The 24,305-nt window shown below is 48.7% G+C and overlaps 1 protein-coding gene across 1 annotated transcript in view; it reads left to right on the forward strand.

Annotated features, from left to right (window-relative positions):
* The first annotated feature begins 5,665 nt into the window (after nucleotides 1–5,665).
* Nucleotides 5,666–24,305, forward strand: part of LOC149362787 (monocarboxylate transporter 12-like) — a 38,291-nt gene continuing 19,651 nt past the window's right edge. The window contains exons 1-2 of the mRNA XM_089569815.1: nucleotides 5,666–5,864; nucleotides 20,083–20,226. Of these exons, the coding sequence (XP_089425941.1) occupies nucleotides 5,666–5,864; nucleotides 20,083–20,226 (343 nt within the window). The remainder of the gene's footprint in view (nucleotides 5,865–20,082; nucleotides 20,227–24,305) is intronic.

A 24,305-nucleotide genomic window follows, 5' to 3' on the forward strand; every position in this document is an offset into this window, starting at 1 on the left:
TTCACAATGCCTTGAACGTTGTCAGCAACTCGGCAGATAGTGCAACGCCAGTCGATGAAGGCTGGTGCCTGCCGCGTTCGTTATGAAGAGGCATAACGTCTTTTAGCGAATACAAACGACATACGTTTATTTCAGGTTACATGAGACGACTGCCGCCCCAAGGGGCGCTCGTAGTTCCACTTTCCAAGCTTCCTTGGCTTCGCTTTCCTTCCGGCTTCGGTCTTGTTTTGGTTTCTGTTCCGCAACAGTGCTATCATTACAGAAGATAATGCATTACATTAGCATATTAATCGTATATTATAGAAAAGACACGGCAGCATATTCCATTATAGCCTTATTGTTGTTGTTCTTGTGACTGAGAGAAGGATGAAGAGGAAATTGCACGGGCCTGCTACTGGCTCGAGCCAAGCCACCACCGCTGCCACGTGCAGATAGAGGAGAGTTAAAAGATCAGAGGAAAGAAAAAAAGGAAAGAAAAGACGCGCGTCGCAGCAACAACTGCGTCCGCCGGAGCGGACGCTGCTCAAAAAGAAGCGGCCGAAGCAGCGCTCGCCGAAGCGAGAACAGATACTCCTCGCGGCCGAAGCCGCCTCCGTTCACTCAGTTTTCCTTATAGCCTTATTACCGATGTACACTCATTACAGTGCACAGCCTTATTACGGATGTACACTCATTACAGTGCACGTGGCGACCAGTGTGGAGCCGAGTAGGAGAGAGAGAAAACTATTTCAACATAAATTCGGGGCACGCCCCAGGGTCCCCGCACGACCCCACTGCACTCAAGTGTTTATGTTCCTGAGGTCCATAACACTGGCAGCACGGCCGGTGGCGATGGTCTGCACGGCCGGGTCCTCCGAGCGCAGCAGGGTCTCCCAGTCCTCCCATGTCTTGAGGTTCTCTAGGTCCCGCGGGGGAGGGTCCGCCAGGCAGAGGGAAAGGATATGGAGGGAAGAAGCGAAGGGTTCTGGGCATAGGGCACATGCGGGAGTGGGAAAGGATGGATGATAAAATGTTTGTAAATTTGCCCCCTAAACTACCAACACCTTCGCTGCTCAAAGCCTCTGCTATATATTTCTTACCAGGGGGTTTTATTTTTTCACGTACCAACTAGCCCTCGTTCGCACGTTAACAAAATTTATTTTTTAGAAGCAACCTTTTTTCCTTACAAGGTTTTTCCATGCGTGGGATGCACCGCGACATATTTCTGCGCCCTTTTCAAGCTTGCGCTTGCTCCTAACGGCTATAGTATACCGTTATCTCGCCCAGTGTGCTCGTTAACATTGAAAGAACACCGGTGTGCGCCGAGCCCGAGGTAACTGGGGATCGAGCTTTTCCACCCGATCGGGTGAATGTGCGGGCAAACGCTTTTATGCTCACGATTAGCTTTACCTTAACAGCAAGGAAAGCAAGCATAGCTCCATGCATCCGGTTGCCTGTCAGTTCAGTAATGTTAGTGTCGTGTCTGGTACACAGCTGCGGCTGGAAACGTAACCTTCCACCTCTTCCCCTCCCCAAACAAGGCCCCATCTTTTCAGAGCAGTTCACATGTTAGGCGGTTTTGTTCTTGTATCATTTCTGTTTGTTTAGAGAGGCGCAACATTATCCACAGCTCAGTCTCTGTTTTCACCGCCAGTACGTCGTTTTCGCAGCGCATTACTCAGTAATCAATAAGTGAGTAGAAATATTTCTGGATGATTTTTTTTTCAGTTAAAAATTGCACCCTATCCACCAGATTGCACTGACCCCCAACTTGTGCAATGTAAGGAGAGAATTTAATGGTGAAATAAATTGCTGTGGAATTGATATCAAAGCAAATAGCCAATCTCCTTAGACGAAATCAATACCTTGCGACTGAGGAGTAGGTTTTAAAAACCGGTAAAGAATATGGCCCAGACCAGATATCAAAAATGGCGTCTCCCCTTTCTCTGTCTGATATTAAGAAAAGAAAAGGACAAAGCAAAAATTACAGCACGCTAAAGTTTCATCACAATGCACAATTATAGTTTTTTTTGCGTATAAGGCAGCGCCGCATTCCTTGCGCCGCCGCTGAAAGCTAAGGGGCAAATTCACTAAATAAAAAAGGCGCTTATGATTGATGTAGAAGCACATCGCCCCTAAGGAAGCGAAAGCATCATTGAATATTACAAACAAGCTCTCGACCTCTGAAGGAGTCGCTGTTTCTATCTGTTTGAATATGCTGAGAAGCAACTATGGGAACGCATGTTCATGGCGGCTACGATAACGAAAGGAATATACGCAGTTTCTTTTCATCTCAGTAATCCAGAGGTAAAAAATTAAAAAGCGGCTACGAGAGAGTCATCGCACGTGATGTTCCTTCCAAATAGAATTACCACCACATTTCAGACGCAATATTTCTGGAGTACGTGAATATTAGCAACACTCTAAATTGAGCGTAAACATCAAGCAATCTTCCAAGAAGGCAAGTATTACACCAGTTAATAGCCGCCATATCTGTTAGCCTATTCTTGTTTTTTACTCAAAGTGTGACATAACGGCAGAAACGAAAAAATTCTTTCAAAATTATCACACGAAATTTCCCTACTTGGGGCGTACCCTATGTATTTGTCAAGACACTGTATAAGATGTGCCCAAAGGCCTATTTATTTTATTGTAATGTGACCGTCGTGAGCAGGCTATCTCGGGGGATGGCCTGACACTCCTGACTGTGTGTGCCGCTTACATCGGTAATCAGGGAATTTCCGCTCCTTGCGATCACACAAAATGGCAGACCCAAAGTACTTGATAGTTGTTCAACCTTGAAATAACCTTGAAATAATAATGAACAAAGCTGTCGGGAAGCAACAAGAAAACAAAACACGTCGCCCTGCACTCGTCTCCAATAAGTATAAAGGCTCCTCAGTGCGTGTTCCATATGCTAGCTGTAGCGGTGCGAAGAGAACTTGCTTGTCAAAAGGCGCCATCTTCGTTGTTACGCAAGAAAACAGGGTTCTAAATTAGTGCTTGAAACACGATGGATTTCAAGAGCTATAATGGACTTCGAGGTAGAAAAAAATTGGCAGTGGCTTAGCTCTGCTATGCCAGGATATACGTAGCGTGAGGTATTGGTATATCTTGGTTAAACTTGTTGTTATTAGCTTGGTTTTCCCCCCTTTCAAAGCTTGAAAATCTGGCACGTGTAACTCTGACTAAATTAAAAACTTGACAGTGTGCAGTATCAATTGTCATTGGCAGTGAAACTGCCAGGTTGGTATCGCTTTTCCTACGCTCAACGGCGAACTGCCACGCGATAACCTGGAGGTCCGATGAATTGCGTTTTTCAAATCTCCTGCGCCGCTCAGCAGCAGCTCGACTCTCTCTTTCCTCCATGGTACACGGCACAGTAGCTGTGTATCCATCCTCACGCATGTGTATGCGCAGTAGCCATGCGCATGCTCCTCGCGCATGTGCAGTAGCCAGCTGCGGAGAGCGCGCGTGATGTCCACATCTCGGTGGACACCTGAACCAGATGGAAGGCGCATATAACTGGCCTCTTGGAACGGTGGACATCACAATCGTGCTTTAAGCTAAGTGACGGTAGTGACAGGTGCGCACTGCATGCGTTGGCATTGAGAACGTTGTGCCAGAAACGCGGCACTGAAGCCATAGGCCGTTGGCGTTCGTTCTGTTCAATCGTGCTTTAAGCTAAGTAGCGGTAGTGACAAGTGTGTGCTGCATGCGTTGGCATTGACAACGTTGGGCTAGAAACGCGGCGCTTAAGCCATAGGCCGTCGGAGTTCATTGTGTTCATTGGCGTTGGAGTTTACACTCCCATCATTTTAAGGAAAGGAAGTTCGCATAATGGCTACCTGGGTGAGTGGGCGCCTGAATCGTGCTTATAAGTACGTGCGGTGATGAGAGAGAGAGAGATGTCGGTGTATGCGTTAGCGCTGACAACGGTGAGCGAATTCTCGCGATCAACCATTAACTGCCACCTGCCAGGGTGGCAGTTGGGTACCCCGCAGCGGTGAGCGCGCGCGGGGAGGCAGGCCAATGTGCGAGGTGACGTCACTTGATCATTGCGCATGCGCAGTATGGTCGAGCAACAGAGCACGCGAAATGGCGAGACTGTGGCCAATGTAGCTCACGCTACAAAAATTACACGTGTGAGTTACCGCTGGCAGGCGCGTCTTCCTAAATTTCCCGTCGCTGTCTATCTTTACAGAAAAGCCTCCATATAGGATTTTCTGCGCGGCAGAAAGCGTCGCCTTCATTTCCGCGCTTTTCTTCCCCTAAGTACTTAACAATAAATAATTCACGTATTTTCCTCAACTTCAACGGCCCAGTTGTCCAACTAGAGTCGAGCAGGGATCATTAGGTCTGTTTGACTGCAATTGCCAGCACTCAGGGAGGGGGGAGGTCGTCTATGATGCCCCTTCCAGTTTGCCGTTTTTTACCGCTTGTCGAGGTCTAGAACTCTGCGAACGATTTCCCAAATCTTCTTTGTCGCACAATTACCAGAGAGAGATCTCTTTTGGGCTGCTCCTTTCCTCGGCACACAAAAGGCGCGACACGCGATGCATTAAACGGATGTGGTTCTGGGCGAAGCTTTACTACCCGAAACAAGTGCTTAAGACGAAGAGTGCATGAAACCGTTCGAAGTAACTAGAGCGATGGCAGTGCTTGCTATGCACCTAATTACAAGAAGAACTGTCATGTGAACAGCGGCAGATGACAACATATTATGCGACGTGATGCCCCAATAGAGCGGTTAAGGTATGGCAGTAAGCAGCAGTAAACAGATAAGCAAATTACACCTGTTCTTTAAGTGAAGAGCGTGACTAATTCGGGGGCCGACATACAGTTATGGTTGAACGACCTTCCAGGAAACATTTTATCGTTACGATGTCTATTCTCTTCGGCAGACCGGGGGCGAACGCTTTTGGCCGCGCACCAAGCCCGGAGCTATGAAGGACGAATAGCCCTCGCGTGATTAAGCAGAGCTTCCCAGGTGTGTGCGGAGATGCTGGGGTGGTGGAATAAGCCTGATCGCTCCATCATTAGATTAATTTCAGCGTTGGGATTGAAGCAGCCTCTGGTACACATCCGCCGAAGTTCGGCTATTTACCAAGAATAACTGCTCTGTTGTCAAGCAAAGCCGAGATTACTAGGTTTTGGAACACAAAATTGCTGGATGGGAGCAAAGTAAATCGTAGCGAAATTAAAGCATTCTTTCTTTCGCAGTTCTTATGCACATAATACCGCCAATATCTAGAGAGTGCATGCTGTGGCGGTAAGTGGAACTCGCAGTAGCCAAGCAGTCATAACTGTACTCAGTCCGGCCCAGTTCAATTCGTTTGCCTCTCGAGTGAGCTCACTGAGCCTCGTGTAACATTTCTCGACCATGCAATCTCATGTTATTGACGCAACGTTCATTGCTATGAGCAAATGCATCGCTGTTTTAAATGTCTTGATGAATAAAATCTGAAGACGGCTGTCTCCGTTCTTGCGTGCCTTAGATCGGCGGTTTGCATTAAAAGTTTTAAATTCACTTATCATGCTTATGTTAAACTTTCCTCTTTTTTATGTTAAATATTGTAAAAGTTTTAACGCATTTCTTTTTTCTCAATGATACGCTCTTCTGCCACAGGCACATATCATCATGCGCAGAATGGCATCCTGTTACGACCCTGAGATACCGGAAAGCATGCCTGTGCAGAAATGCTCTCCGTCCGTTGACCAGTGCTGGAGCGTGCCAGTGGCATTGGCCGCTGCTGCTCTACTGCTTCTCATACCTACATCATCTTTCGGCCTGTTCTATGTGCTGTTCATGGACAAATTTGGTGTTAGCAGGGAAGACGCTTCATGGCCTCAAAACGTTGCCTTTATGGTATCCCATTTATCAGGTGAGACGGCATGAAAACGAAAGCTAAAAGGCGCATAGACCACCACGACTCTGCCTGCGCGTCATTTTTGTAGTAGATATATAACACCTCTGCACAATTTACCGATAGCACATATTGCACTTTTAAAAACCATTAGCCAAATAATTAGCCCCAATCGGAGTCTCATTACATGCTAAAAAAAATAATGGCTAAAATAGAGCGGAATGAGAGAGAGAGAGAAACAACTTTATTGCCATAGATTGGCGGGATTTAGGGCAGGTGGGCTTGGTGTGGCCCCCAGCTGAGGGCGACTTCCTGGGCCCACGAAATGAGTGCCAGTTGGATGCTCTTGTCTGGCCTTTTGAGGAGTTGGTTCCATCCGTCTTCGGAGGGAGCTGGCAGTAAGGTTCGAGGGGGTGGTGGTGGTGACAAACTTTAATCAAAGAGAGCTTGAGGGTTAAAAAAAAATAATAATAACCCTGCTGCGTGGTCGGTATCCTTAGTCCGGGACACCGCATGACGAGGCCCCGTCTCGCGCCCGCTTGACCAGAGCCCTTTGGGACTCCAGTGTGGAGCAGTTGAGGAGGGCAGTCTCCCATGCCTCTCAGGTGGGGGAGGGGGGAAGGTGAGGATTCTGAGTACATGCCCACACCATGTGAAAGATATCGCAGATCTCTCCACAGTGCGGGCAGCGCCTATCTGTGTTCGGATCGAAGTGTTTTGCTATTGCAGGACAGAGAAGGGTTCCTGTCTGCAGGCGCCGCAAAGTTCGCTCCTCCGCCTTACTCAGCCCCTTGGCAGGTGCCGGGTAGAGACGGTGGCTATCGCAATAATAAATTAGGATTTCGCGGAACCGCAGAAGCGGTTTATGAGCTTCTGAGCCATGAGAGCTAGGATGAGGAGCCCGGTGTGTGAGCGCTCGGGCGGCCGCGTCAGCGGCCTCATCCGCGCAACCCCAGAGGATGTGAGCCTGGGTGGCCATTTCTCCCTGGTAACAATTTTGGCAGACGGGGTCGTATTCCCCGTCTGTGATGAGTGAAAGTCTATAATGGCTAAGGATAGAGTGTGTCTGCAACCTGCGGAGCAAGGTGGCTTGCGCTCGATTCAAGTCGGGGTGTGGAGGCGGGAACTGGCGTCTCATCTCTCTGTAGAGGTTGGTAATTTCGGCAAAGGTCTGGGGAGCCTCGGCAAGAGCGTCTGGGTCCGTGGGGCCGGCCGCCCGGTTGGTTAGTCCTCGGGCTAGTCGGTCGACCCCTTCGTTTCCAGAGTTTCCCGCGTGGGCGGGTACTCAGACCAGGTTGATCTTATTGTCGGGAGTGCAGCCGCGAAGGATGCGTGCAGCGGGGTGGCAGATAAAACCTGCCGAGTAATTTTGTATTGCTCTTTTGGAGTCGCTGAGGACTGTGCGCGTACGTGGGTCAGCGATGGCCAGCGCGATGGCGGTTTCTTCTGCCGCTGTCGGAGAGTGAGCTACTACTGTAGCGGCGGTGACGAGAGTAGACTGTGGCGTGGTTGCACAAGCCACGTATGTGTTTGCACTTTGCCGTGCAGCATCTACGTATATTGCGTGTTCGTCGGCAATGTATGTGGCATCTAGTGCTTGGGCTTTCAGCTGACGGCACGTATCATGGCGGCCAGGTAGCATGTTTTTGGGGATTGGTTTTATAACTAGGCGGCTATAGACCCCTATCGGAATGGGCGTTGTGGGGTGGACGTCGCCTATGGGGTTGACGTTGAGACGGTCAAGTATGAGCCGCCCGTGTTTAGTGCGGGAGAGGCGGTGGATTTGGGCGGTCTTGTGTGCCTCTATGAGTTCTGTGAGCGTGTTGTAGATGCCGAGTTGGAGGAGGTGCTGTGTGCTGGCGTACTGAGGTAGCCCCAGTGCCGCTTTGTACGCTGAACGTATAATGCTGTTCACAGCTTCCTCGTCCTTCCGGCGGAGGTGATAGTAGGGGTAGGAGTAGACTATCCTGCTAATGAGGAAAGCTTGCGTGAGCCGACAGAGGTCATCCTCCTTCATACCTCTGCGGCGGGTGCTGATGCGGCGGATAAGAACATTGATCTGATTGGCTGTGGTGCGGAGGCGCTGAATGGGCTCCGAGTTTTGCGTGTTGTTCTCTATTAACATACCCAGAACGCGGATGGTGCGGACCGGAGGTATGGGACGTGTGTCGACTTGAAGCACAATAGGTTCTTGCGGGTCGGGGACGGGCAGGCGAGCTCGTCTATCCCTGATGACTAGTAATTCGGACTTCGTGGAGGAGCATGTGAGCCCGTTCGCCTGTACAAAGGAGTGTACTTTATCGATTGCTGTTTGGAGGGAGTTTTGGATTTCCCCGTCAGAGCCAGAGTTGGTCCACAGGGTAATGTCATCGGCATATATTGAGTGTTTAATGTGAGGTATCTCTTCCAGGAGCGGAGGGAGGCCTCTCATTGTAGTGTTGAAAAGGAACGGAGATAGGACTGCTCCTTGTGGTGTTCCTCGGGTGCCTAGTGTGATCTTCTCGCTGTGGAGGTCTGCAATGTGAAGTTCTGCTGTACGGTTATGAAGAAAGTCGGCGATGTAGTTGTAAGGTCGAGTGCCTACATTCATTTGTGAGAGGTTTGCCAGGATGGAAGCATGTGACACGTTGTCGAAAGCCTTGCTGACATATAGGCTTAGGATGGTTCGTGTAGCTCGGATGGGTCTCGGATCGAGGATGTCGTGTTGGATTTGCCACATAATGTCTTGAGTGGAGAGGCCGGTTCTGAAGCCGATCATAGTGGGGGGAAAAAGGTCCTCTTGGTCTACGTGAGTGTGGAGTCTATTGAGTATGACGTGTTCCATGACCTTTCCCAGGCAGGACGTGAGCGAGATGTGCTGAAGGATGCCTAGCTCGAGTCGTTTGCCTGGCTTAGGTATGAAAATCACTTTGGCATGCTTCCAAGTGTCTGGAAGGCGACCCTCATGCCAGTGTTGGTTGAAGAGGTCTGTGAGTGCCTCGACGGACTGGTCTTCGAGGTTACGAAGCATCTTGTTGGTTATGTGGTCGTCGCCAGCGGCCGCGGTGGTTTTAATCTGGTTGAGGGCGGCGTGGACTTCTCCTGCCGTGATGTCGGCGTCCATGTTGGTGTTTTGAGCACCCGTGTATCCTGAAGGGATGGGAATTTCAGTGGAAGTATTGATGTATTTGTCTTTCAGGGTAGCGAGGAGTTCCTCATTTCTTCCCTGAAAAGCGTGTATGACACGGGTGAGGTTCTTGGGAGATGTGGATTTGGTGTCAGTTGGGTCCGGTAGATGTCTGAGCAAGAACCACGAGTTCTTGCATCCTAACTGGCCGTTAAGACGGTCGCAGGTTTGATGCCATTACTCCTGACTCCGTTTGACGGAGTAAGCTTCGATCTCTCGCTCGAGGCGAACGAGACGGAGCTTGAGGGGTCGATTGTGTTTTTGGCAGAGCCAGCCAGCCCTAAGACTGCGCTGGGCCTCCCACATGTGTATGAGTTTGGCGTCGGGAGAGGGGCCATCCTCGTTCTGGGTAGTCGTGGAGGTGGCATTGGCGGTGTCTTCGAGAAGCGAGTTTGTCCATGCGTCCAGGTCGTCTATGGGGGCCGAAGTGCGTTTGGCGCGCACGTATCGGAAGGCGTCCCAGTTAGTGTGCCTGATTGTTCGGTTGGGGGCTTTGCTGTGTGTAGCCGTGAAGGTTGTGGTGAGAACATAGTGGTCGCTACCTATTTTCATGCCGAGGTTTTCCCAGCGTGCGTCTGAAATGTTGCGGGCGAAAGTGAGATCGGGGCAGCTGTCCTGTGTGACACTGTTTCCAATGCGAGTAGGCCTGTCGGGGTCTAGGAGTAGTGTCAGGCCCAGTGTTTGGGCTGTCTCCCACCCTTTGGCTCCCTTACGACCGCATGCTTTGCGGGGGTAGCCCCACTCGGTATGCGGCGCATTGAAGTCACCTAAGATGAGTAGCATCCCTGTTTGTGCAGTCGCGCAGGCCTTACGAACGAGGGTTGCCACTCGTGTGCTTTTGTCGCTAGGGGGGCTGTAGACGTTGAGGATGTGGAGCGGGGCATGTGAGCGACTGTTCGGTAGGATCTGTACGAAAGTGTGCGGAACCTCGGGGTAACTAAGGTCTATATGATTAGGTGCTAAATTTCGGTGGACCAGGATGGCGGTGTTGGGCCGGTGGTCTGGTGTCGTTTGTTGGTTATATGCGGCGTAGCTGGTAAGTTTCGTGTCCATGTATGTTTCCTGAAGTGCGATGATGTGGGGGGTGTGCGGCTGGGCCTGCAGGATGTGCTCCAAGGCTCGCCGCTTCGCCTTGAAGCCCCTGAAGTTCCATTGCCAAACTGTGAAGGGGGAGCTAGCCATCGCGTTTCCCGTAGGGTTCGGGGCGCTGTGATAGCGCGACGGGTGATTTAAGAATGCCGCCTGCACGTGAGCGCGCGGTTGCACTCTTCGATGTGGCGACAATAATGGGTGCTGGGTAGTTAGGAGGGGTTGTCGACTTCAAGGGGGTTGCTGATGTCGAGGGATTCGTGAGGGTATCTAGTCTGGCATGAAGGGTTTGGATGTTGGCTGCCATTGCGGCGCAGCTTTCTACTAGACGGTCAATGGTGGGGGCGAGTCGAAGGAGGGCGCCCTCGAATTGGGCCATTCGCGCATCAGCTGCCTCGAATTTGGCATCAATGTCTGCTTGTGAGGAGGGGGGAGGTGCTTTACGCTTCGTGCGCTTAGGCTGCTCAGTGTCCATGCGTCGATCACCTACAGGGTCGTTTGTGGGAGCGTGAGCCACCTGCTGCGGTTGCAATTTGGGGTTTGCCTGTGCTGATTCTAGGCTATGAATTTTAGCGTTTGCTTTGGCCAATTGTAGCTGTAGTTCCTTGACCATGTCTGCCAGCTCCCTTACCTGTGAATCTGGTGGAGAAGCGGTGACTTGTGCAGGAGTCTTCCATCCAACTTGTTTGGCTGCTTTGGTCTCCGGCCGGGCTTGAGAGCTGGCCCGAGAGCTGCGTGAGGCGGATGTCGAACGGCTGCGAGTGCGGCTGAAAGGGCTGTCGCTGCCGTCGCTGCCAAGCGGGGGGAAGGAGCCGTCCCGCAGTAGGTTGTGGTCGCCGCGTTTGCGGTCTCGGGACCGGGACTGGCGTCCGGGGTTTGCCGAGTTGGAGCCGGTATTGGTGTCAGTGACCGACGGGGAAGGCTTGGGCCGAGTGGAGGACGTGAACCGGTATTTGCAGCTTCTGCTGCCTGTAGGGTGGGCGCCTTTCCAGACGATACATGAGGCTTGGCACGTGGGTGGTTGTCCAGCTGGAGGAGGGTCATGGGCTGCGCCACAGCGTCGGCAGGTTGGTTGTCGCGGGTGGGGGCACACATCCGCCCTGTGGCCTAGCTTCCGGCAGTTGAAGCATGCCTCCGGACGGCTTTTGTAGGGGAACACCTCAAAAGTGAAGCCCAGATACCTCACGTAGCGGGGTAGCTTGGCATTGGCGATAGTCACCACGAAATGTCGTGTGCGGCCCATGCGGCGTGCGGCGACTACGGGGAGATCGGGGTTTCGAGCTTGGAGCTCAGCGAGGATCTCAGCGTCGGTCTCGTGACTGTAGGCTCTGTATATGATTCCTCGAACGGAGTCATCGGGGGCTGGGGCGTACGTGGCTACCCGGATGGCATTGGAGTCAATGGTTAAAGTTTGTATTTTAGCATACAGGAACGCCCGTTCTTTTTCTGGTGTGCTGATGGTGACAGTGTTGTTTGTGGGGTGGATGCGGCCTTGGTCGGCGGTGATTGCGAGGCGGCCGTCGATCTTGGCGGCGTTGTAGATGGCCATCGCCAATTTGGCCGGGCCAACTGCGTTGAGGGCGACGGTACCTTGCGGTCGGAAGACGAGTTTGTAGTCCTCTGTAGGCAGGCGAGGAAGTGGTCGTCTTTTAGTCGGCGGTGGTGGACGGCCGCGGGGTCGTTGGTCTGACAGGACAGTGGTGGCTGCAGGCGTTTGGGTGTTGGCCGGCGGCGTTGCCGGTGGTGGCGGGCGTCTGTAGCGGCGTTGCATTTCGAGCGCCGTCCAAGTGCCATCGGCCAGCTCCGCGGCGGTAACATCCGTGCCGGTGACTGTGTACTGCATCTTTAAATGCAGGGAAGCGCCGTCGAGGCGAAGCGGGCGTCGCCGCCGCAGGTGGGAGCAGAGCACGCACTAGGCGTGCTGAGCCGCTAGGCCTAGCTCCCGCGGTCGGGCGTGGCCGCAAATCGGCCGTAAAGTTGAAGACACTCGCCTGAAAGTGGTTAAAAGTCCCACAGGCGACGCCGGATGGGTGGCGGGCCGTCCTCTGAAAAATTGGTGGCTGTAAATAGCCGGAAACTGGTGAAATCGCCGGAAAATCGCAGACCGCATATAAGATGCGTCCGCTCGCTCCGAGCGCAGTCCGCCGACCAGCGGAATGAGAAATAGCCTGCGCCTGATAGGCATGCTCGCCTCAATTGTGTCATTGATTAAAAATTGGTAATCCTGTTGTGAACACCAAACGATTCACGTTAGTCTTTATGTAATCAAAATTTTTCCCGCAACAGCAGCCACACTGGCTTACATTGAACACAAATTAGGAAATTCTTCATCAGCTATCCGCAAATTACGCTATATAATTTTTTGTGGCCCAAAAAGAATTTTTTAATATTCTGTTATTGCGTTTGCTTTAAATCACTTAATTAATTCAGGCTAATTTGTACCACCCGCTTCTACTCACGCGAAAACTACTGAACCAGTATTCACACTAAGTGATCATTGCGCTAGGCCCCTTAGCAGTTAGTCAGAATTTATCCATTATATTCTAATTTCATAGACATATTACTTGCTGAACGTAACCTGGCTCAGAACACTAGAAGTACCGTTGCCTATTGCGTCTAGGTTTTGTGCGAATATTCTTAACTTTGTGATAGCGAACACCGGAAAGTGTAAAAGTAGGAGCGAAAGTTGTTTTTTTCGTGCTTAATGTATTTATTCGAATATCATTGACTTTCTTCCTAATATACATGTATTGACATCTCAGGTTGCCTTTAAAATTTTCTCGGGATTTTTTGTGTACACATTTTTTCATGGTTTGCATATACTATTTTTCATGTGTAAATGCGTATTTGTACTTTTGCGTATGTCTCCCACTTGAGACATGTCAATATGAAATATCTTCACTATCATAGCACTGAAATTATGTCTTTAGGTACAGATAGGCCTTATTTTTAATATCATGGTGTCTTGTCTCTGTTTCATGCTCATTTGCGGGCTATTTTTTGTTGTCTTCCTGTTTTTGTTTTTCTCCCCCAGATCCCTGCCGTCCCTGTGTTTATTTCTATATAATGGAAATTGAAATTCCGTCTTGTCATTCGCTGAACTCTGCCTTTGTGGAAGCAATTGTATATTTTAAAGGGGGGGGGGGGGGGAGCTAGTCAAGCTGTTTACCTTTTTTCCCAACCTCTTTCATCAAACTGATGAAAATAAAGGCTATTACTATCACTAGAATCGCCTGAACAAACCAATGTGTGCTTTTTTTAACTTATTCGAATGGAGTCATACAGGTTCCGAATTTGAAGCGTTAGCGAGTAATAGCGACTGGGCTAGGTTAAGGCAGCTGTTCGTTCTTCAATTGGAGGGGGCACTTGAGCTCCGCCTTAAGCGTATGACGCGATAGCCTAATGGGTTAATGTCCATATATGCAGAAGCTCATTCTCTACCTTCCTAAATCCCTGGGAGTCCTCACACCCCTCGTGGCGCAGTGGCGCAGCTTTTAAGAGATACGCCACTGCAGTGGCAGGTGGTTGATTCTATCAGAGCCGCCGGTAGGGATTGTGCGACCCATGATTTCCCCAAGCAACCTCTCGCCGAACTGGCACGACGCTGCTCAGAACATGACCGAACTTAACAGAGCTTACCCGGTTAAGCTGGGATAGTAACTCGGGATGGAGCGCAGCTGAAGCGGTTGCTAGGCAACGGCGACTCAAGGTCGTTTGGTAGCCGCATCGCCACGACCATACGCGACGAGCCGAGCTGGGCACCAGTAGCGTTGCTTTCGCAACAAAAACAGGAAGCTCCCTCGATCAGTCTGCACGAGAATGTGGGTTAGCCTATTCACATCTTCCGTTCGTCTGGCCGCGCTTATATTGCTGACACATGCCCTAAAATGGTGCATGGCTCGGCAGTTCTTAGGCAGGTTGTGGGCAATTCCTCTGCACAAGGACTCATAGACAGTGGCTGGAGCCAGGTCTTTATAATAAAGTGATTTACTCTCACATTGTTGATGCCGAGGCAGGGGGGTCTGGCGTCATTTGGGCAAAAGGTCCGTTGGTCATCGGGGCAGGTGTCAAGAGACCGCCTCGGCCGTCGAACCCCCCTTAAACAGGCTCGACCGCGTAGCCTGGTTCACCCTGCCCCACTCGGAAGAAAAGGTGGTCGAGAGTACCCGCGGTGAGCGGCGTGGGATTAGAGTCAGGCCGCGAGCGGGCCCTACGTCTCTCCCCCTACCCCCTCAAACACCCGTTCCGGGGACCGCCAGTAGGCGCTCGACGACCTCCGGGTCCGGTTGGGCGTCCTTGGTGTCGTCGAAGGCGGGAGGGGAGCTCGCCGGGGAACCGCTCACCACGGGCTGGATCAGCTGACCACCTGTCTTCTGCGGGAGCGGGGCGCTTGGCTCCAGTGGAGGCCCTGCCGGCAGCGCCTTGCAGAGCTCCTCGGCCGCCGGGGACAGCAGATCTGGGCGGCTGGACTGGAGGATGCGGGAAGTCCGCCTACTCCGCGCTCCCCTCTAGAGAGGCCGCAGTGGCGCAGCGGGGTAGATGCTACAGCCGCCATACACTGTTGCGCCGCCTCCTCGCGGGCTTTATGGAGCGCACCGGCCTCATGGCTGAGCCGGTGCACAGCGAGGGTGCCGCAGATGGAGCACAGGCCGGCCCGCTCCTCGTTGTTGAACTCGGCCGCTGGCTCCTGGTCCCGCTCCTCCAGGGTCAGGCCGCGGAAAGGCTGCGGCACTGCTTGGAGGTCGTCGCCGCGATGGGGCTGCGCCTGGTCCCGCCACCTGAGCCTCGCGCAGTAGGAGACGGCCGCTCCGTTGGCGACCGTGGTCCAGGTGGTCACGTGCCGCAGGACCCTGGACGCTTGGGTTGCGGCTGCTCGACGGCCGATACGCCGGCTTGGTGCTGAGGGGGGCCCTGCGCTGCTTGGCTATGGGATCTCTTGCGCTGGCCTGCACCACTGGGAGGTGCTCTCCAGTGGTTTGCCGCGCAGTCAGGCTGGCGCAGAGGCCACCGCGGCGGTGGAACGTGCGCCAATCACGCGGCTCCCGCCGCCAGCCGGGTGGCGCGCCTAGTTGGTGGCCCCCGTTCGACGGCGGTCGACCTTGCCTGCTGCTATCCGAGCCACGGATGCCGGTCCACTGCAGCTTCCTAGCAGGCATACTAACATGTCGAGAGGGAGCATTTCGAGTGAATTTTAATCGAGAGACACGGTTGCTAGCTGGCCCTCAGGTTGTAACGTGAGTTGCGAACCGTACCGATACCTGCTCGTCCTCCCGGGGGTGAGATCGCCGCATCGCACTGATTTTCCACAGCTTCGCAGTCATCATCCTAGCGCAGGCGGAAAGCCTTCAAATCAGCGACATGCACCGGACCGGCGGTTTCGCCTTTTGTCAACAACCGCAGCTGGTAGGTGAGCGGCGTAGTTCGTGCCGTAACTTCGTACAGCCCAGTCCACTTGTGCGCTAGCGACGCGGCGACACCGCGCGCAGCGTTACTAAGTGGTTGCCTTCTCTTGAGTACTAAGCCACCCAGGTTGAAAACGATGTAACGGCGACCTTTGTTGTACTGATCCGCCTGCTCCATGCGCGCGATATCGAGGCTTTCGCGAGCCGCGCGCTGCGCTGCCTCCAGGTGTTCCCAGAGCCTTGTGAAAGCGGAGGAGGCGTGGGCCCTGCCGCGTTGAGTGGGGCATTCTCTAGCCGAAAAGCGATCTCTCTCCCAAAATTGAAGTAAGCTGGTGTTATACCCACTGATGTGTTCACGGTTGTCTTTGTAGCGAACGCCACTTCGGACAGCCGCGCGTCCCAATCCCTGTGTTGCTCGGTCTTCGCGACCAGCATGCTCTTCAGATTTCGATTCACCCGCTCGGTTAGGTTACTCTTAGCGTGGTTAGGACTCGTTCTACTGTGGCGAATTGGAAGCGCCGAACAGGTGTCTACAAAGACTTTGCTTGTGAAATAAGAAGCATTGTCTGTAATGAGGTCTGAAGCCATAGAGAGGAGTTCACGGGTGCGGCTGCGCACAAAACAAAAATGACGCTGCATAGCGTCGCTACTCCGCCAACCGGGAGTTCGAGCCTAGAGAGAATGCATGCTCCCTCTGCTTTCTTATCGAACTTGCTCTACTGACGGCGCATATATTTTCTTCCTCCGTGAACGCGCACCTCGTAAATGTTTGGGCCCGGACGTACTGTAAGCAAAAACGGCCACCACAGTTTTTCAGAACAGGTACCACATAGCCAGCGGTATAAGTACAGTTAGTTACGCAAATACCGGTGAGGTACGCTTTGAAACCCAGGTTACTTTCATGTCCGTTGTAGCATGTAGGAATTAAAAAAAAATCACGCTAAAGTACGGCACTTAATTTCCACGTCATGGTCCCACTTTTTCAGCAAGGACGCTCAACCGGCCGCGGCGGTTGAATTTCTTTGGAGGAGAAATTCGAGGCCCGTGTACTGTGCGATGTCAGTGCACGTTAAAGAACCCCAGGTGGTCGAAATTTCCGGAGCCCTCCACTACGGCGTCTCTCATAGCCTTAGTCGCTTTGGGACGTTAAACCCCATAAACCAACCAACCAACTTTCTGAAAAAGCCCGGTTGTTAACGGTTCTGACTGCCGGAAAACAAACGCACTAGTATCTTCCCGAACGCCTATTATTGCCACCGATCAAAAGTTCAGGAAAGATGTTCAAGTCGTTGAACAGCCGTTGAAAAAAACTGGGCATTTTCAACGTATTGGTGAACTGATATTTAGAGGATTTGATTAGACGTTAACACTAAAATGCAATAGCGCCTAAAGCCAATACTCTTGAATGGCATTAACAGCTAAGAACCAATAGAATACTGTGGATGGTCTGTTATATAGCTTTTAATCAGGCACAGATTTCCACAAAAATTTTTTCTGAATGTTAGTCTGGTTGATTTTAACGCAACAGATAAAAGGGCGCTCAAAGAGCCGTGTATCCACTAGAGAGTTTTATGTGCAGCTAAGCACCGCAAGACTCAAAGCATAGCGAAAGATGAAGCTGCATTGAGCACAGTACACCCCTCGAACTCACCAGTCACTAGGTGAGAATTGCTAGACGGCATTGAAACGGCACACTGATAGTTTACGTTTTAAAAAAACATGCGTATTTCAGCGCTTTCGCGCGCGTTTCGCTATGGTTGCCTTTTGCGGGGTCAGATTTCAATGGCCGAGAAACGGAAGGTAGAGATGCACGAAAGTGCAGCTTCTAAATATAAGCCTACGAAGCCCTTGTCGTTACAGGCAGTTGCATTGCACTAACATTAGCTAAATATGTGACTGGAATAAGTCAAGATCCTCTTTGGTATGATCCACGTTTTTACTATCTGCCACGAACGCGTACATTTCCGCCGTTCTTTTCGGCTTCAAACAGCTTGTCACCTGATGCCAGAGCTTATATTTGTGCGGAAATGTAGGGGCTGCGATTCTGAACGAATAAAGGCTCATAGCATCACCTCGCGCAGCAAAACGATATCCAAAAGAGCATTTTGCTGGCATGACTGCTACGCAAACCACCTCAAGCATGTAACTGAACGAAAAAGAGTCGTTCATTTACATGCAATGATTCGCCTCGCAGATCAGAGGTGCTAGTTTCTAAGTACTGCGCAGTATTGCCGCAGTACCGCAAGCTTTCTAACGGACACTATGCTCCTCCGGAGAATTTCGCGATTACCGATTTTACCAGTTCAAATATTCTATCGCAACTAATTTCACCGCAATAGCTATATATATTGTTCGACAGTGTAACAAAACGCCCACCTGTCGACGCAGCAGTTTGCCTAGAGACTGGTTCTATTTTTTTTTTGAAAGCGTGGACTATTTTACCCCGTGGCTTTAATGAGTGATCAGGAGTGGGCTATCTAAATACAAAGCTTGACCTGTGACTTTCATTTAAAGAAAAGAGGTGGTTCAATTACCCTTCTTCTAGGGGCACAGTTCCGGTGCCATGCAAAGGCAGATTCATGCTTTGAAACTTGTTCAGGCGGAATATTGCATGCGCGTCCTTGCTTCATTTTTTTTTTCACTTAATACACTGTAGGTTTCTGTATCCTAGATATACAAGCGCGGATGATAAACGAGTCCTCATAATTTCCGATATGAAGGTGAAAGACAATCGTAAACCGCCTACAGCTGAGCTTATAAAGTGCTTCTGTGAAAGTGCCGAAAGAAAGATAGAATGCTGGCGAAGAGAGCAATGCATTGAGCTTCTGTATCTAATGCACACCATGGCTAACACTAGAAAAACAAAAAGAAATTGGCTCTCAGGACCTGAAAGGCGCAGTAGCTATCTTCTTTGTACGTAGACATGACAACTTCTGCACGAAGGAAGGAAGAAAGCTGCGAGTGAAACAAGGAAGAGTAAAATAATGATTTTTATCTCAAAGAAATTGCAGAAATGAAATTACGGCACGCTGCTTATAATACAAGGAGCACAGAACAATGGCAGATACCATATACACGAACCAATTACGGCCGGCAGATGCTACGCTACACCTTACCAAGTGTATTAAATGGTGCTAATATCGCTCACCCGTAATCAATGTGCTCTCAAACTTCTTACCACACTTCTGTGATTTTTATTTCTATATGTATTTTTTGCGAGTTTTAAATTTCCTAGAATTCCATAGCTATCCCTTGCCTTGTAACTAGTCTTTTTCTTCTTTCTTGTATCTTGTATTTTTGTATTGTATTTTGTATCTTGTATTCTTGTATTTTTCGCCTTTCTTGTATCTTTGCTACTTGCACTGTAATTCCTGCCTTGACGTATCTTTGTTCTTCTTTTTGTTGTACATGAAATAAGAATGCACTTGCCTTTTTTTTCTTATCATGCTGGTTTGTGCGTCTCTCCGCCATCTGCAACGGGGTGCAGGCCCTGTCAAGCCATTTTCAGGCTTTTTGCTTGCCCCCCCCCCTCAACATCACACCTGTCTAGCGGACGTCTGATGTTGAAATTTGACTTTGACGTGCAGTAGTGTAGGGCTCCGGTATTATTTCGACCTTCCTGGGGATCTTTAGCGTGCACTGACATCACCCACCACACTGGCGCTTTTGCAGTTCGCCTCCATCTAACCCCGCCCGTCGCGGCCAGGTCCGAACCCGCGTACTCCAGCTCAGAAGTCGAGCGCGCGGACCACAGAACCACCGAAGCGCTTCGGTGCATAGCCCTAAGGAATTTGTGTATCCTGGAAAAAAAAATATGCACCAGGACGAATAATGCGGGATGTGCAATAGACACGTGCTTGGGCACTCCTTGCTGCATAGTACCAAAGTTCTGTAAAGAAATTAGTTTCATTCGCTGCTTGTTCAGCATTTTGGAGAAAAAACAAGAAATCGCGAAGACTGTACCAATCAGCTCGCAAGAAGATTCATGGAGACTTTCTCATACGGGTATAAATAAAAATTGAATTGGTGAACAGGAGCAACGAATTTTGCGACATTTTGAGGCGACTGGAATGCAAATTGAGGAAACAAAGAGCTGAGGATTAAAATAAAATATTGCGCAAAGCCCTCTTCTTCCAGACCGCCACTTTAAGCAATCGTGGTGGCAACTATCTTCTTAATTTCTTACCCCAAGTTCTTGTCGTATATAATAAAAAAATATAATTCTAAAGTCTCCAACCTTTTCAGGGGTTCCCCATGGTCGTTTCTCTGCTTTTTCCACTACACTGCTACATTTATATTGTCGGCTGTCGGTGATCTTTCCTTGCGTTCGTTTCCGATTGTTGTTTTTGCATTTTTGTCTGTTTCATGGCCATGTTAACCACTTTCTCTGAGGTATTGTTGCCGATTTCCTGTGTTTATTACTCCCTTTAATGCTTTTTTGGTGTTTTCAAGGCTATTTTAAATGATGGCGTTGATGATCACGATTGGGTATTTTGATGCTTGTGAAGCAATGCCTATCCCAATACAGATGCGTTGTATTTGCAGTAGCGCTCATTAGAAATGCTACAATATTTTTCAGGAATTCTCGCCTTTGTACTTCAGCGCTTCCTGAGCAGCTACCAGGTTGTCCTTGTGAGCACCGTCCTCACTACAATAGGCCTAATTACATCTGCTTTCGCCACAAATATGACGGTAATGACCATAACATTTGGTGTTACGAATGGTGAGTAATGCAAATTTTTATAAACAACAACCCCACTATGCTTTCGGGTATATCTTATACTTCTCCCTTTCTTTCTTATAGATATTAATTAGACTATTGCTAGATAAACAAAAGAAAGTAAAATTATTTTCTTATAATGTCAGTAGCCACTACAAACCTGGCCCACACAACTAGCAGTGTTCTTACACATACCCAACAATTCTAGACGAAAGCATTTTTGAACGGGAAGAAGTTTATGATAGCAATTTTTGGTACATAGTAAGATATCTCAGCTCTATTACAATCAATACATCAGCACATTTACTGTTGACAGGCTTGCATTGTTTTGCTTTTAATTTTTTTGCGATCGTCAAAAGCGTTCCTCAAAGGTTTGCGATGCCAGTATTTGCATGCGGGCGATGGAAAAACTTTGGAAGAAAGATTTTGATACACTAAGAAGAATGGACGAATGCCGTCAATGTAGCGTTAACAGTGCCTCTTAACTTTAAAATACCAAAATTCTTCTTCAATTATGTTGAACATTCCAGGGCTAGTATTGATATACAAATTTGTGAGAATCCTCATGAATGACACATGGTTTGACTTAAACTACACCACCTGTTTTATTTATTTACACCTCTGAATTATCGTTAAAAGTATATTGCAACACAACATATATCAAGAAAAGCCGTCAATGTCTTCACGTTTTAGAACTCGCCTTTTAAAAGTTTTTTTTTTCTTTGGTTGTGCGGAAATGAACTAAAACCTAATTATCCGAGTCTAACCTTTGGACCTTGTGAGAGTCCCTCAGGCCTCCCTTCAAGAGAACAGATTATAGCACTGACAACTTGGGGGGAGGGGGGGGAGAGGGGAACTCTCGTGGCGCTGCAGAATTTCGGGATATGTTGTCGGCCAGCTACCCTTGCTCTTAGACAACGAACATTGGTGCGTCATTACGCGCTCAGGGGCCTCTGAATTTTTTCTGGAACCGTATACACGAGACCATTTATTACAAATGATAATTTAATCTGTTTTGCTAACAATTCAAGGTGTCTTATGCTTCACCAGCTTCGTCTCTCTCAGAAAGACAAATACTGCTGATAGGCTGCTTTCGTTTGAATAATACTGGTATTACCAGGTTCCTTTACCAGTCCCCATCTGTGGTACACGTCCGCAGACGCCTCTTTGAAACCACCGTTGCGTCTGCGCGCTGCATTTCACTCCTTTGATTGCTAGGTAGAGCGAAATTTTATGACTGGATGTGACCTAAAGTTTTTTTCGGAAGAAAGCGATATTTAAAAAATATCCCAAGCGCCCGGAGAAAAAACTTGCATCACCACAACAGTACATGCAATGGGCAGCGATACTCTTCTCTGAGAATAGTTTTAACGGCAGATCATTTCCTGCAGCTGCCAGCGTTTCTATATTTGCCCGTGCGCTTGTCACATCGTAAAGAGTGGAGGCGTTTAAATCAGGCGAACTGAAGAAAGCATTTTCACCCGATGGCTCACTCTATTCAAAAGCACACCGCTGCCATATATGCAACTTTTACTGATTGAAATCAACTTAGGCAGCAAAGCGCTATCAACAGAATGGAAAGTTGATCCAGTTGGATACTGTTCATGATTAACACGTGGGCGCAAATGTTACCAGAACAAAGAAAGAGCAACACGGGACAGGGGCCGCTTTCACAATGTTGTGCAAACGGCGCATGTCCTGTAGTCTTCTGTCTGTGTCTTCGTAATATTTTGCGCCCACTTATTAATCATCAAAGCGGTATCGTTCGAAAATCTCACTACCGAGCTCTGCCCCAGCCAAGGTGGAATACCGTGTCCTAGCTTGTACAAGTCTATTCCCGTACGGAAATGTCATATCTGGTTTGATATGAAAATATCCAGATATGAACAAATAGGGAATTGGGCATATAAGGTCTTATATGAATATACGGGCGTATATAGCCTGATATGCCCAATTCCCTATATACCATTATCTGAATGGAACTCATATAAGGAAATATATGTATATATGGTGGTATATGTCCTGATATGCCCAATTCCCTATATATCCATATCATGACTGAACTCATATATCACAATATATGAATATATCTGGCATATATGGCCTGATATGCCCAATTCCCTATATATTCATATCATGATTGAACTCATATAAGGATATATCTGGCATATTTGGCCTGATATGCCCAATTCCCTATATATCCATATCATGATTGAACTCATATATGGATATATCTGGCATATATGGCCTGATATGCACAATTCCCTATATATTCATATATGGATTGAACTTATATAAGGAAATATATGTATATATGGTCCTTATATAGCCAGATATGTCCTATCCTTATATGACCATATCTGATGGAGGTCATATATGGGATTTCTATATATGGTCTTTATATACCCCGATACGGCCAAATCCGTATATAGCCATATCTGCAAACAGTCATATATGGATGAATATACTTATATGGGCCATATATGGCCAAATATAGATAAATCTGTATATGTCAATATTTGGCTGGAGCTTATATATGGCGCTAGTTCTATATACGAACATATACTGACAGATCTGCACATAACCTTATATACTTTTGGTTAAATGTTGAGGGGAAATTTCCCCTAAGGCGGAGCAGACTTCCACTAAGGTATTAATTACTTTTTCGCATCCATCCAAGCACAGTCATACACCATGTCCCCAGACCAGGACGAATCTTTTTACGAAAAAGCAAAAGTTTCTGTGGAAGCTGTGTCGGGTCCCTTTGTAGCCGTGTGACTGCTTGACGGAATGAAAATGAGTGATTACTCCCTTATGAAAACGTTATAAGCTTTCATACGGAAATATATAATAAATGGCAGCCAATGTATACGTGCCCTCATACGGGGAGATCTACCGAAGGCGACGGTAAAAAAAAAATTGAAGAAATCCAACGATTTGCAGCGCGCTTCATCTGCAATCTCTGCTAGCACCTAGGCTCCCCTTCTCCAATGTTGCAGGCTGCTACTTTATAACCACACCAGCATCACAGCCAGTAAAACTATTCTCATTGGAGTTCTTTACTGCTCGCTCTCAGTGACTGCCTGCAACAGCGCCGTGGCCTTCTATCGCATTAGCCAATAAAGAGTGAACCTGGGGCATGGCGTCTCCAAACAGTGATGGAGGGCGGCCAAGCAAAAGATGAAATGAAATTAGTTACAACCATTGCAGAATGCTGTCATACATATGCCGTTATCGCCACATGCAGACGTAAGCGACTGTGCAGTACGTCCTTACCGCTACTACTTCAGATATGTAATACAGCTTAAATTTTTGACGCAGATTTTTATTTTAAAACTTCGAGAGATACGTTGGTGCTGTGTAGGGGGGGTTATACAGTATGGCTAACATTATGTAAGCGATAAACCTGATTTAAAAGGCGATCAATTAACTAACATTAACTAATGAACATTTTATTTTGATTCTAAGGGGCAATATTAAGTTGCGAAATTAAAGGCCGTAATCGTAAAAGGTGAGCGCAGTTTCTAACTTTTTTTTAATTGTTATAGTGGTTTGAAATATCGAGCGCAAGATTTTGCGCATTTCAAAGCTCGCTGAGTTGGTTTACCCGCATTGAAAATGCATAAAAGTGTCGGTCACTTTTTTTATGCATCAAACGCGGACACCGTTTGTGTATTTTATGATGTAGAAAAATTTTCTTTGGATTCGGCGACGATGCGACGCGTTTATGAATATGCGAAGCGGACAAGGCAATTCACTGAGCTTGCAAGTGTGTATATTCAGTATTTCGAACCACATTAACGATTACGAAAATTTCAAAGCTAAGGTATTCTTTTTTTACTGACGGCCTTCATTTTCGCGATACAGACTTACGCCCCAAAATCAAAATTATGAAAGCTGATTAGTTAAATATTGTGAGACAGGAGACAGAGCGCAGGATGGAGCGAGCTTTAATGGCACCCGCAAGTATGGCGACCAACCCTTCGAAGAAGAAGATGATCGATGATGATGGATATGTACAGATGAAGACGAAGGTCGCATGTTGTGCTTTGAGCGATGATGATGGATATGTACAGATGAAG

The sequence above is a fragment of the Amblyomma mixtum genome, chromosome 2, assembly GCF_055824585.1.
Source record: "Amblyomma mixtum isolate Tamu chromosome 2, ASM5582458v1, whole genome shotgun sequence".
Taxonomy (NCBI): Eukaryota; Metazoa; Arthropoda; class Arachnida; order Ixodida; family Ixodidae; genus Amblyomma; species Amblyomma mixtum.